The 14,156-nt window shown below is 40.3% G+C and overlaps 1 protein-coding gene across 2 annotated transcripts in view; it reads left to right on the plus strand.

Moving 5' to 3' along the window:
- opcml (opioid binding protein/cell adhesion molecule-like) overlaps window positions 1-14,156 on the plus strand; it is a 351,189-nt gene that overhangs the window by 137,051 nt on the left and 199,982 nt on the right. The window contains exon 2 of one of the 2 annotated variants that reach the window (XM_037120657.1): window positions 10,197-10,272. In XM_037120657.1, the coding sequence (XP_036976552.1) occupies window positions 10,197-10,272 (76 nt within the window). Of the gene's footprint in view, window positions 1-9,564; window positions 10,273-14,156 lie in introns of those variants that run through there. The other variant, XM_037120656.1, reaches the window with a different exon arrangement.

The raw sequence follows: 14,156 nt of genomic DNA on the forward strand, positions 1-14,156 counted from the left end.
TGCTGAAATTAGGGACCACAGATGGGTTTGGGGCAGTGCATACCGAATACCATGTTGCTGGACCTCTGACAGCTGTGTGAAATTGATGAAAGACAGTATGATATGGGACCTTTGATGATTCTTAACGTAAGTGAAAATGTCTGAGGTCAAATTGTTATTTAATGCAAAAAAATACTTTTTCAGCATCAAATGGCTGAACTCAAGTTAAGGGGGCAGTGCATAAAACTCTAAAATTGGATTTGCAGACACTGGGTTAGTTGTATCTAAAGCACACACAGACTGCCCAAAAGTGAGCACATGATCAGAAGATCATTTCATCAAGCTTAGTTCCCTGTGAGATAGAAAAGCATCACCATCACAGACAAATAATTTGCTGAATAAACTATGTTTTAGGAAAAGTCCTATCAAAAGAAGCCTGTTTTGTAGTGGTCACAGAGGACTAGTAGTAGTTGCTGAACCACTTCTCAGGAGAGGAAAAAGGTCAAACACTTGAGATGGACTCAGAAAACCAGCACTTCACAGTGGATGACTGAAAAAAAGTCATATTTTACCAATGAATCCATGTTTGACTGTTTTGCCTACTCTGGAGTTGGACACCTGCACAGAATTGACTCACCCTGATCAAGATGAAGTACCATTACACTTCAACTACACCCTCTGGTTTGCATCTCTGTGGAGACTGATTCATACTACTGCCAGATAATGAGCATAAACACACCTCAAAGCTTTTCAATAACTGTGTGAAGAACCAAAGACCAAGGAATCCTAATTCTCATGGACATTTCTCAGCAGTCACCTGACCTCAACCCCACTGAACATTCATGGAGACAGATGAAGACTGAGCTGGCCAAGCATTCTTAGACAGCACAAGAAGCTTTTATGGAACACTGTCAGATAATGCTGGGATTACACGAGTCATCAGGATTTCCACAAATGTGTGGAGTCCATGCCAAAAGGGAACATGCCAAATTCTAAGATATTCTGAAATTCACAGACATTTTTCAAAGATTCAGCTTTTCACTCAAATGATTAAACCTGTGTTATCATCTGTAATGAAAAAAAGATATTCAAGGTATGCACTATTTTGACTAGTGTTCTCAGACTTTTGGACCCTGCTTTATATAAACTACAGATTCCTTTTATCAACATTGATACAAAGTTTAAATACAAAGTATAAATACTATAAAAATAAAATGCTGAAGAGATGAAATCTATTCTCTTTTGAACTCAGAGCGCAAATATGCTATTATGGCTAAAGAAACACAAAGTGAGTCCTTGTTGATGTCTTTCATATTTTCCCGGCTCTCATAAAAGCTGGATGCGTTAATGCAGGAGGATTCGACCTTCAAACAGCTTTTATGTCCATTACTTGTAGTCAACACAGTTTCTAAAATGGTTGGAATGTTGAGAGATTGAATAAAAAAAAAAAAAGAAAAAAAAAAGTTTTATAAATTGAACACGCCGTTCCATATCAGTGCTGTAGCTTTTGTGTGCACACTTTATTCTGACACACTCACACAAGAAAGTCAGGCAGAGGTCAGTGGACAAGCCTCTGAGCATATCAGCATATCTGCTGGGGGCACAGGGAATATTACACCTATTGATAACACAGGATGTTCTAACATCCAAATCATTTAAAATTACCAGCTTCTTAAATAATTCATGCTGTCATGCTGCGCATACAACGTGTGACTTTGCAACGCATCAGGCGACATTAGCAGAGCCAGAACCAGGGAGGGCTGGGAGTGGATCAAATGTGACAAAGACCAGCACAGCTCCTTGAAAGCAATGCAAGACCAACCTTACATTTTTAAGGCTGGCAACAGACGTAAACAGCCTTTTGTGAGCATGCTGTGACTGCAGCTGAGGCATTGGATTAAAGCTGTCTGATAAGTCAAGACTGAGGCAGATGCAGTTATCTGAGATCAAAGTTGGAATCATGTGCAGCTCTCTATGCCAGAAGCACTTAAGCTCCTACACAGTATAAAACAGCTCTGAATCAAGGTGCTATTTGATTAAAATAAAACGTCTTTCTCAGTCAGCAGAAGCAATCGGTCCATTTTCTCAAAAAGAAAACCCAGCCAATCATGCACTTCAGGCTGTTGAAGCGGCTATAATTTATTTGTTGTTGATTATAGCGGCCCCTGTGGACAAAAGCTGTATGAACACCAACGCCCCCTGTGACAGTGTTTTCAAAGTGAGTGACTTGATGGAAAATGAAAATATTTCCATACTGTTTATCTTTCTTTAACACATCTGTTTGGAGGATGCATGGGGATGAGGTAATGCATCTAGTTGTGTCAATGTGAGATTAATAACTGTTCTATGACAACTGTGAAATAAATTGATGTCCTTGGTAGGTTCCATGTAATCCTATTGCTAACACATCCAGATGCTTTGCAGGCTAATATTAATTGTGTTGAGCTAAAGCTATACATTTGTCAACACTCTGTCTGGCAATACAGAGGTATCCTGGCAATGGGACTTCTCAATTCATCCTCAGCACCTCACCTTAAAAAATAGTTTCAATGTTCAGAAGTTAACCTAGTGACAGTTGTTCAAACAGTTATTTGTTTCTGACTGATTTGCAATCCTGGTCGCCAAATTGCTTGGAGGAAGTGTGTGTTAATGTTTTCTCTGTTTTCTGAAATTAAAACAGATATTTATTTCTAGTTCTGATTTGGTGATTAATGTTTTTTTTTTTCTTTAAAATGACAAGTCATTTAAGGCAGAAATAGCAGGAATAAAGAACACAGTGCAGTTCTATTTAATGACAATGGGATATTTTCACATTTTGCTGTACTTTGACAATTGTAATAGCTGCCGTTACATACCTTAACCTTGTCAACACAGTCTCACTTCCAACTCATCAACAATAACAGCTTAGTCAGGTGCCTCAAATGTCAGTTTTGGATGTGAATGGATTTATGGTCAAGTTAGCAATAACACATAATAAACATTGTGTGGTTAGATATTCAAAACAATACTGACTGACAAACAGTTCAAATGTTATGAAAAATTATGACTTTTGTTTTGAAATATACATTTAGGAAAAGAGCATATGATGGGTTAAAATGAATAAGTCAAGGATGTTACATCAGTTGAGTATTTTGAGGTTTTCTACATGAAAGAAATCCCTACGTGGCTTTACAATAGCTTGGATGTGATGCTACAACTTTGCCCAATTAAGTATGTAGGGTTGAACTGGTATGCCAATTAACACCCTAGCCCCACCCACCATTACACAGTAGCTGCATTCTTTGAAAGTAGAGAACCTCCGAATGCCAATTACAGATAATTAGCTACATCTGCACACCTGACTTTTTAATTAAAACAGCTCATTTCCCAGCAACTCTAAGCTAATGAGTTGAAATGCCCCACCGTGCATTGATGTGATTGGTTCCTAGGTTTTTTAAGTTTGTGACAAATGAGACCCTGGCTGTCTGAATCTGTTTGTTGTTATTTTGACTGTCATTGGTACACTGCAGTTCTGAAACAAAAATGCTCAGCCATGGCATTGACTGGATATTTTGATCATGCTATGTCTTGTATAATATAAAAAAAAACAAAAACACAGTACTGTATCATGCTACGATATGATAATACGATAGAGCACTTAGAATTACCATGACCTGGATGACAGAGAACCTTCACCAGCAATTAAAGAGGATAGTCTAGACCTGCTCCAATTGGACAGAGTCATGAGTGCCAACTTTGGTTGTGAATTAGCACTAAATAAACAAAGATGGATTCATTTGGTTGATTGATTGATTGATTGAACATCATTGGCACCCATCTACTGGATACATAGACATCTTTGAGGTAAGGTGTCTGCACAGAGCCCAAAGGATACTTAAAGAAAACACCCATCCCAGCCACACTCTGTTAACCTCGCCTTTGTCTGGCAAAAGTTACAGAAGTAACTGATGTCATACCACCAGACTACAGAGCAGCTTCTTTCCTCAGGCGGCGAGCTCAGCTCCTCTTCAGTGCTCCAGCATGAAAAAGCTGTTGTTGTGTTATGCTTTTTTTTTTGTTACAAGCTTCCTTTTTGTTGTACAACCCTGTTTTGTAGAAAGTAGCCTAAAAGAAATGTGAACCTTGAAATATTCGACAAACTCCATGCTCTCTCCCACCTATTTTGACACAATTGATGTCAGAATGTTTGTCAATTAATTCTCTAACTTTAACAAAACAACCATTTAACTCAGACTGTGTAAAAAACTCCAATACTTGTATACTCTAACTAACACAAAATAATGTTATGTATTAGAGTCCTGCTTTACTACTTACAAGTTCTTTCTCATTTCACAAGATTTCCCCAAACTCTGCTAGACTGACCTGAGGATGTCAGCCACTTATGAATAAGTTACATAACATTAGTGTTCGTGTGCCAGTGGAATCTGAGCTTCTGCAGATGACTAAATCCATTGAGTGAGTGCTCTTTATTCAGTCTACCCATGTTTATGCTCGGGTATTAGCTTGCTTTGGTCAGAGGCCGGTCCATTGTCTGCTAGCTTTGCCCATCCTTGCATGATATGAATGAAGATTAGCATGGATTGTTTGAATAAACCACCCAGAGTCTGGTGTTAATGTGCCGCAGCAGGAAATTATGTGAATGTCACTGCATGTATAAGTGAAATAAATGAGAAACACAATCTTCCGGGAAGAGCTGGACTGTACACGGCTGCAACCAATCAAAAGGACCTTGATTCAAGTGAAATGGCTTTGTTCATTTGAGCATGTTAAAATCAATACGCTCACCTCCTATTTTAGTGCATGAGTAGTTGATCTAGGCTACATAGTTTTGCTTTTTTCTTTTGCTCTCCGCCTATACTTGTTTGTGTGATACATCGAGTGTGATTCATGTGGGCTGTGCAACAAACAGTGCCATTCTAATTTGTCATTTCTGCATGCTTGGCATCCTCGCCTGTGCTGGAACTTTGCCAAGGTCATTAGATGCACCTGACCCACTGTAAGGCAGAACCATGAGGGTCAAAAACGTAATGCACATGACATGGATTGAAATGGATTGCGGTTTTATTTTATCCTCTAAACACCACTGCGCAGAACTGATTGCTGAAGATACTGCACATACATGTAACCCTTCCCCCTTTCTCTTGATGCTCTTAATATTCTACCCATTTAAGCTTTTTATTATCGTGGTGAACTGATATAAGAAGCCACCAATGTGTTAAAAAGGACAAAACATGACTAAAAGTGTTGCGGCTTTAATTGACTGAGGGTGGTATCTGTGAACAAGTGCCTCTGTTCACCCCCTCCTTGTACCCTTGACTCTAATTAAGACCACATATCTTAGATTTTGCTGAAGTCAGGGAGGGGTTTTAATTTAAAAACCATTAAGACTTTCACATTGTTAGGATTGTGTTGCAGCCCAGGCAGATAATTTTAATTAAGTCTTATCTTTGCTCAATTTCTCCACCACAAGACAACATCATAATTCCTCAATAGCAACCTTTTGAATACACTAAACAGCAGTTTGTTAAATTGGATGAGCTGCTCATGTTACAACAAGAGTTGACCTGCGAACCTCAGGTTTTAACCTCACATGATGACTAAGACGTTTATCCAGCCCAAGCCACAGAATAAATGTTGGGAAAGCACTGTATGTTTCTGCAAACTGCTAATAAACTTTCTATATGTTATTTATGTTGCAACTCTATGTTGCTTTCAGTTTTATGGTCTGGCCAGGCACAAAATCCTCTTGGTTAGAGTTAGGAAACACACTTGTTTATGGTTTCCACAAACATGTCTGGAGCTGCCCAGACTCAACTGTCCTGACCAAAATATTTATCGGATATTGCCATGTTGGGGTTGCTCCTAAATCACCATAACACATTTTATTTTAGGACCATAATCAAAACTGTCAACCCATGTTGTTCTGATGCTGCGACTTGTGCCGGTGATGTTCCTGGAACATCATTAGCAATGTTGATCTGGGTGCATCATCTCAACTGACAGAAAAGAGACACAAAACACACCTAGAGTGAGCTGTCCTGACTGAGTGGGTATCGTTCAGGACTCAATGAAAAGACCAAGGTTTGTATCTCATTTGGAACATTATTAACATTATTATACTCTTCAGTTATTGTTCAATACTCGGTTTACCTTTTATTTTCCTTTTCTTTTTTGTTGCTGTTAAGTGAGGCTTAACAACAATAATACTTGGTTAGGTTTAGAAAAAACATGGTTAAAATAGACCCTTTCACAGCAATAAACACGTGTTTGAAAGGACTTCTCCCATGTGTATTGTTTCCAGTCTATTCCCCCCAAAACATGACATTAGAACAATGTGACTGATTGACTGATGTTACTAGAACAACATTAATTATGATGGTTCAGGAATAACACCATCACTGTCATCACAGATTGTGTTCACCACAAGCACGGCAGGAAATTGTATCGAGGTCTATGTAAAAATATCCAAAGGTGTAATGCTTACAAGCGTCTGAATGCAGTCTCGGACTGTGGTCACTGGCTTGCCAACCTTCTTGCCTGTTACAAAACCACCACCCCCTTCACCTCGTGATGTGAAAGTCAGGTCAGAAACATTTGAGGTGAACATGATATGACGCGTAATTTAGAAATGCCAGTAAGATATGTAACTGCTGACACTCACAAATGTGAACGTATCAATGGCTTGCAGAAGCGTTAACTGGCGCGCTGAAGTCTGAACATAATCTGGAATTTGTGTTGAATGTATGGTGTTAAGCTACTGCCATGAAATGGTGAAAACTAAAGAAATTGGATGTTCCCATTGGACAGTGTAGATGGAACCATTTTATTTATCTTCCACTGTTGAGACTACTTAAAAGAAGGCAATAAAATCTTGAGAAACCCTCACACCTGGTTAAAGATATAATTGTCTTGTTGGCCCCCTATCTTGTGGTGCACTTAGTGTTTATTGCAAAGAGGAAGGCTTTTACTGAGAAGGAGACTGTATGTGAGACAATATTGATGAACACACAACAGAATGCAGACTGTCACTTACAGATACAAGCAGTCAATGTTTTCACTCTTGCACAAACGTTTGATACCAGACAAGAACATTACTATGTGTCACTTGTATCTATTCCAGTGATGGCATCCAGATCGCTTAGTGCATTGTCGTGTGTTGTCCTCTGTCCCAGTATCTAAACAGCATGCCAAATCCATGTTAAGGTAAAGAAATTATCTTGTTTAGTCACCTCATGAGACTCAAAAGCTGTCATGGTAGTTCTGAGTGTTAGATGCACAGCAAAGTGCCACTTTCATCCCTAGTGGCCAGCAGCCCCTCCATGCATACAGATGTGGATGGGGAGAAGCAGGGCTGGAGCACATTAGTAAACAAAGTCAATGTGCTTTAGTGAAGTTCAGACTCTCATTAATTTCAAACCTTTCCCTAAAAGTGACTCTCCTTCGCAGCCTATCCATCAAACAAGCACGTGAACATAAAATTTCAAAATAAATTACCCATCACCCACCTACTTAGTTTGTATAAAATGACACAGCACGGCCTGAGGACTCCCAGCTATTTTTAATAGGGGTTAGAAATCATCATAACAGATATTTAATTTTTTACCACAATGGGGCACAATGATAAAATGTACAAAAATGACTATTATTCTGATCAAAGTTTTCAAGTTTCTAGAGATACAGATGATGAAACATACAGTTGGAGGAAACACAGACAGAATTAACCTTTCTTTCCACCCCAAAAATGTACAATTTCTATTTTTTTCCAATGCTGGAATACCATGCACTGTGCCTTACTGAACACAGATTAAATTCAGACGATTCAGGCACACAATTTAAGAAATTAAGGTACTGAAACTTCATTGTTGCATATTCCCTGGAGCCTCAAGGGCCCTAGGACTGGTTGGTAACACAGCTTTGGTTGTAGCCTACACATAGTGGACACTGAAATCTGTTTCATTACATGTAGCCACAAAGCTTAAGGATTGATTTTTGTGTAGGTCTGTGTCATAAAACAAGAAGAACTTCTTAAGGAAGATGGTGAATATATTCCTTATCAATCGACTCACCATAAGTGGTTCTTGACCCATTTTATGTCATGGTCGCATAAACACAGGCTGGACCTCTATCTTAAATCACCAAAGAGCACAACAACAAAAACAACATTTGAGCGCTACAGTACTTACTGAGATACGAGTGTCTGAAACCTATAATTAGCCTCAGCTCTCTGAGTCACTCTCTGAGGCATTATTTTGAAATGTAAAAATTCTTCAATTTCTTTTTAAATGTGGTGGGGATGTATGGACTCAGATGAAAAAAAAATATATATATATATATTTTAATAATCTTCAATGTACATGATTTCAAGCAATGTCCTGGAGAAATCATATGGGGTCTGGTTAGCTAATGACAGTCGAAAGGATTTGCATAGCAGCTCATCAAACAGTTAGAAAATACAACAACATCAGCCGCACAACAATCATCCAAATGCATCACATCCACAGCAGGAACACCATGTGAACTGAACAGTGCCACTTACACTGTGGAAAGCATTAGTGCATGTCATCAGCCCGGTGATAAAAAAAAAAATATCCCAATATCACTTATGCTAATGTGACTAAAAATAAAAACCTTATTGAGATCATTGAGATCGACTTGATTTGGGATGGCGGCCAACCTGGCCTAAAATCCCGCAGCTACAGTTTTTGCGGAGTTGAAAATGAGACTCAACAATCAACTTTTCTTACTTTAAATTTGTAAAATTATTTTTATATATATTTATCAATCTAGATTATAAAATAATTTAAAATGTCATGCAATTCAATATCAAAATTCAATATTCAATATTTCACACAATTCAAATCTAATACTACTCCCGTCGATCTCCTCCGCTAGGGATGGGGGTGGAAGCATTCGAAACTACATCAGCGAGCAGCACTGTACTGTGAGTCACTATCTCAGTATGCCGGCTACAAAATTTGCCGGATAAGACGCAATGTTGTGTCAAACCATGGGCTATTCTAGCTATGTAGGCTTGCAAGCTAGCTAAAATAGCTGTATTTTATTATATAATGTACAATCTCAACAGTTTTCTTGCACGTGGTAGCCCTAATTTACAGTGCACTTTACATATAGCTGTCATAACTACACACCAGAATAAGCAGCTGCCAGTTCCAGCTGCAGGTGCTGATGAAGAGCAAAGCTTTTAAGAGCCACCGTTTTACAAGTGATAATGACTGGATTGTGCACACTGGAGACTAAAATGAACATGTATGAACCTCTCACAATTATGATGAAGAACATTATATGTTATGTCTGTCACATTTGATAATTTATTATTTGCCATGTTAATAGTTAATAAAAAAAAAAAAAAAAAAGAGTGTCTCCTGTAAACCCCCAAATATAGACCCACTAGGGGTCCATGGGCCCAGGTTTGAGAGCCACCAATTTAATATGCCAACACCGTGGGCTGCAGACCATATGGTCGTCATAATACAGGGAAGTGATGCTACCTGTGATTGGGGGGGCAGAGAGAGAGAGAGAGAGAGAGAGAGAGAGAGAGAGAGAGAGAGAGAGAGAGAGAGAGAGAGAGAGAGACTTCAGGAGCTGTAGCCTACTTATCGAAAAAATAGCCTACAGAAGCGAATTCAGCTTTTTGCATTCAGTGTACGGAGCCTGACACAGTCTCAGCCTCCATAAGAAAAAAAGAGAGCACATCGAGTGAGAGGGGGAGAAAAAAAAAAAAAAACACATACAAGGAGACTTGGCTGATGCATCTCACCGAGAGCATCCATTTCACGGCGATTACAGTTCGCAGCGGAGGAGACGGTGCGCATTCCTCTCAGAAACACGGTGCTTTTCTCTGCTCCGAAGTCAGTTTCCTCGAGCGGCTGGCGGGCGGAAAGACACTTTTTCGCGTCTATCGACACTGACAGTATTTCATAACCAGCCTGTTTACTTGGAGCAAAAAAAAAAAAAACGGCTCGTCCGCAGCTCCAGTCGCCGACATCGCATCTTGTTTTGTGGAGTGGAATTGCTCAAGACGCAAAAAACAAAAGAGAAACAACAACAACAACAGAAAAAAGGAATATCCGACGGTTCAAGTTTTCCTGGAAGTTGCGCAGTGACAGAAGAAAACATGGGCATTTGTGGCTATTTAGCGGTGCCTGGGAAATGCCTTGTGGTCCTCGGACTTAAATTGTTATTCCTTGTACCTGCAGGAGTTCCGGCCAGGAGCGGGGATTCTATATTCAAGGACAACATCACCGTCAGACAGGGGGACAGCGCCGTCCTAAAGTAAGTCTCTGACTAGATTTCATCATCGCATCACTGATATCATGTCCTCCTGTGCGTGTGTTTGTGTCTGTCCAAACAGCTGACCAAGTGCAACGGTCCAGGAGTTACTAAAGGTCATCATAACCGATTTTAAAAAAAAAAAAAAAAAAAAAAAACAGTCAAAAAGAAACAGTTGTAACTACTGACACTGCATGCCTGTCATGTCCAAGTTAAGGGGAAATGTTGTGTAGCCTCTCCCGCTCGTTGCCCTTGAACGTTATTGATTGGGTTGGTTAACGTCTCGTTGAGGATGCACAGAGCTGAGATAGTCAAATTCGGCGCTGGGAGGGGTGTTGTGTATTGATCTGTGCGTGTGATACAAATGCAATTATGACTCAGAATGTTTCAAGGCTGTGTTCTTTTCCTTACACTTTGGGAAATGTTTTGGAAGGTTGGCAGTTTCTCCCTCTCTTTTTTTTTTTTTTTTTTTTAATCAATAAAAAAACATCACAGGACTATTTCTACAATACTCTCCCATGGCCTTATGACATTCACTTATATATAATTCTAATGTCCACTTCTGTCTGGGGATTGCTGCATGGGGATTCACTGTGCTTTATCTCGTGGAATAGTGTTTTTTTTTTTTTTTTTATCTCTTCTCTCCTCACTCTGGTATTCCTCTTTATTGGTGCCTTTAAACTGTACAGTGGCTTTGCTATAGGTCTTTGTTTAAGAATAGACCAGGTGTGGTGTTAAAAGTCAGAATCTCTGCGAAAGGATGTGAGATATGGCCCCGCTCCACCAACCCACCCACACAAATACATACACACAGACACACACAAACACATACTGTACATACAAAGCCTTACATTGTACAAACATAGCGCTTTGTTATCGAAAATATGCATAAGCTCTAATCGTTGAACTGTAACATGCCTGGAAAAAGCTTGAATAGCAAAATATGTTAGCATAATAGCCTGTACATATGTCAGATATACCTGGTTATCCTTGACGGTCACAGGGGGCTGAATCCTACCTGACAGCGACGAGAGCACACCCTGGTCAGGCTGTGAATCACAGGGTTAACAGCAAAATCTGTTGTTATATTCAATGCAAAAAACAAAACAAAACACAGTTTCACCAATCACCATTGGGATCAACACCAAAAGTACCGAGACTCGATAAAGGAAATCACAAAATCAGTGCATGCATGAAACAGAAAATAAGCATTACAGATGGGGCAAAGAGGGAGTAAAAACAATGTGAGTAATTAGATTGTAAGTAGGATTGAGAGGTCAAATAAACACGTGGAGCAATGGTTTTTCAACATATGCCACACAGGAACACACATCTGTGTGGCCTAACAGATGTTAAGTGTTGATTGCTCATTACATTTTAGTATTAACAATTTTAAACGATGCAAGGCAGAAACTGAATGCAAATTTGACTCTGTGGTACTAATGTGAATGTGGCTAATGCCTAAAAGAGGCTGCACGTTCAGTACCTCAAGCTGTCAGTGCAGGGCAGTACAGTTCAGCTGGCTTCAGGCTGGCTGAGATATGGGGTATTTGGACAAGAATTATTATACAGTCTGATGACTGTTGACACAGATGTGCAGCTAAACAGCCAGCTTTTGCACCTTGGGTAGATGAGGTTGAAGTTGATAATGCGCCGTAGCTGCACCAGCTCACCTCAGAGCGGGTGGGAAGTGTTGTCTGAGATGGACTTCAGTTTAGTACTCAACTCCTGCCAGACCTTTTCAGCAATTTGTTAATCTTGCCTTCATTTTCAGCTGTTAAATACTGTATTGCCCCTTTTACACTGGACAGAAAACCCCAATGACGCCCTTTTTACATCTGTCTTCTTGTCTCTTATGTGAATGTGTGCAACTGGCAATTCACTATCAGATCAAATGACGCTGCAGTAGTCAGGGGTGTCTGTCAGCTCTGGCTCTGATTGGCTCTAATAGAAACACACTGCTGAATATTGCTGCTTGTCAGGTGTGATGTTATGATGTGTGTTGAAGTTAAGGCTGCTGGCTCGGTAATACTTTTCCATTTGTCTCTGTCAAGCAGCAAGTTCGGAGAGAGACTAAAGTATGAGTGTAAAAAAAGCAACCACCGTAACATTGTCCGTACCTGATCCTTGCTAGCTACCTGACTAAGACTGCGGATGTGGAACTCTCAACAGAGATGAGAAAGAAACTCCTTAGCCACTGCCATCTCCATCTAGCAAACCATTATTGTTTTTTGTTTTCATTTTTTAAAACATGCATCTAATTGTGTAAAAGTGTAACGTCTCCTGGGTGTAAGCTGATGAGATATATGTTGTGCTGCTTTTCTTCTGTTCCCTGTTTTTTTTTTTTTTTTCCGGCACATTTATGATGACAAATATGACACACAAAGAAAAGAAAATGTATGTTGCCCTTCAGTGACTAATAGAACATGTCGGCTGGATCCGCTGAAACCAACCATTTCACTTTCCTCACCCTGGATAGTGACAGGCTGAAATCCTCTTCTTGCTCCTTTGTCACGCTGATGTTCAGCTAAAAATGGTCGCCCCTGTAGCAGCAGACAGGAGTCTTTTGGCAGACTCATGTCCTCCTCTTCTTGCCCTAACCTATGCCCCTCACAAAAGAGGAGTCATCAAATAACTTGTGGAGCTGCCATGACCCTGACTTGAATTTTAAAAGGAGAGGTGTAGTGAATGAACTCGAAAGCCAACAATACAGTTACCCGGGGCGTCCCTGTGCTGCTCCGCAGTGTATCCAATACACTCCCCCGGAGGAAGATGAGCTGCCGACTGTCAGTGAGCTAGTCAGTCCATAATCCAGGAAACCATGCTATCCACCTGCATCGCTTTGAGCTTCTCCCCAAGCAGGGAGGGGCTGGATGGTGTTGAAAGCACCAGAGGAATCAAAGGACATCATTCTCATCCCGCTTCCCAGCTTCTGCAGGTGGGAATAAGGCCTGTGGAGCTGGTATATGATAGCATTGTCTGTACAATTGACAACTAACTGGTACTTGCCCGGAGCACCCTGAGGCTGGCACTGTGAGGACCCACTGCCTTGCTTGTGAGGAGCCTCTCTAACCACCCCATCATCCAAGTGGCAGTACTGCATAGGTGTGGAAAGACAGCTGGCTGGTGAGGACGGGAGTCAGGGAAGTGGGCCAGCAGCATGTGGCCTCGGGGAGAAGGCAGGAGCGGAGGGTGGCAGTGGCGTTGACCTCTGACAGTGGGTAGACTAGACTGGAAATTAAAAGGTGCTGCTTTGTTTCTGATTCAGCTTTGATAAAACGCATTTCTGCCAGCACACAAAGATATTTCCATGCAAATTAACGAGTCTGATACCTGCATTATTCCACATAAACACAGCTCTAATAAATGTAACATTGTGGTGACTGCTATTTGGGAAATAAGATTAAGTCTGAAGGTAAACAAACAGCATTCATGTTGCCTCACAAAAAGAGATTTAAACAGTGATTCATTCATTCCAACTTGGCAATGAACACTGGGGAAACTACAGCGAAAGTGGGATCTCAACAATATGTGTTGAAATGAAAGATTGCTGCATCTGACTGATTAATACTCCCCAGGAAAACTCCTCGGGTGTTGTTTTATTTCTACAGGGTTGGATGTTTAACAGTCAAGGCAGACACAAAACAGCATTGACACATAAAGAAAGCCTCTGTCAACAGGAGCTCAAGCAGATGTGAGTGGCAGCATAATTAGCATCATTCAACACATCTTTAGCATCAATATTAAATTAACTGTTTTAAGACATGGAGATCACCTGGGAAATGTAAATGGAGAGTGACACATGTAAGAGGAAAACTCGATGCCAATTTGTCTTCTGACTTCCCAGGTAGTGGTAATTATATAATCTACACCCTGACCATCCACGA

Source organism: Acanthopagrus latus, chromosome 13 (genome assembly GCF_904848185.1).
Source record: "Acanthopagrus latus isolate v.2019 chromosome 13, fAcaLat1.1, whole genome shotgun sequence".
Taxonomy (NCBI): Eukaryota; Metazoa; Chordata; class Actinopteri; order Spariformes; family Sparidae; genus Acanthopagrus; species Acanthopagrus latus.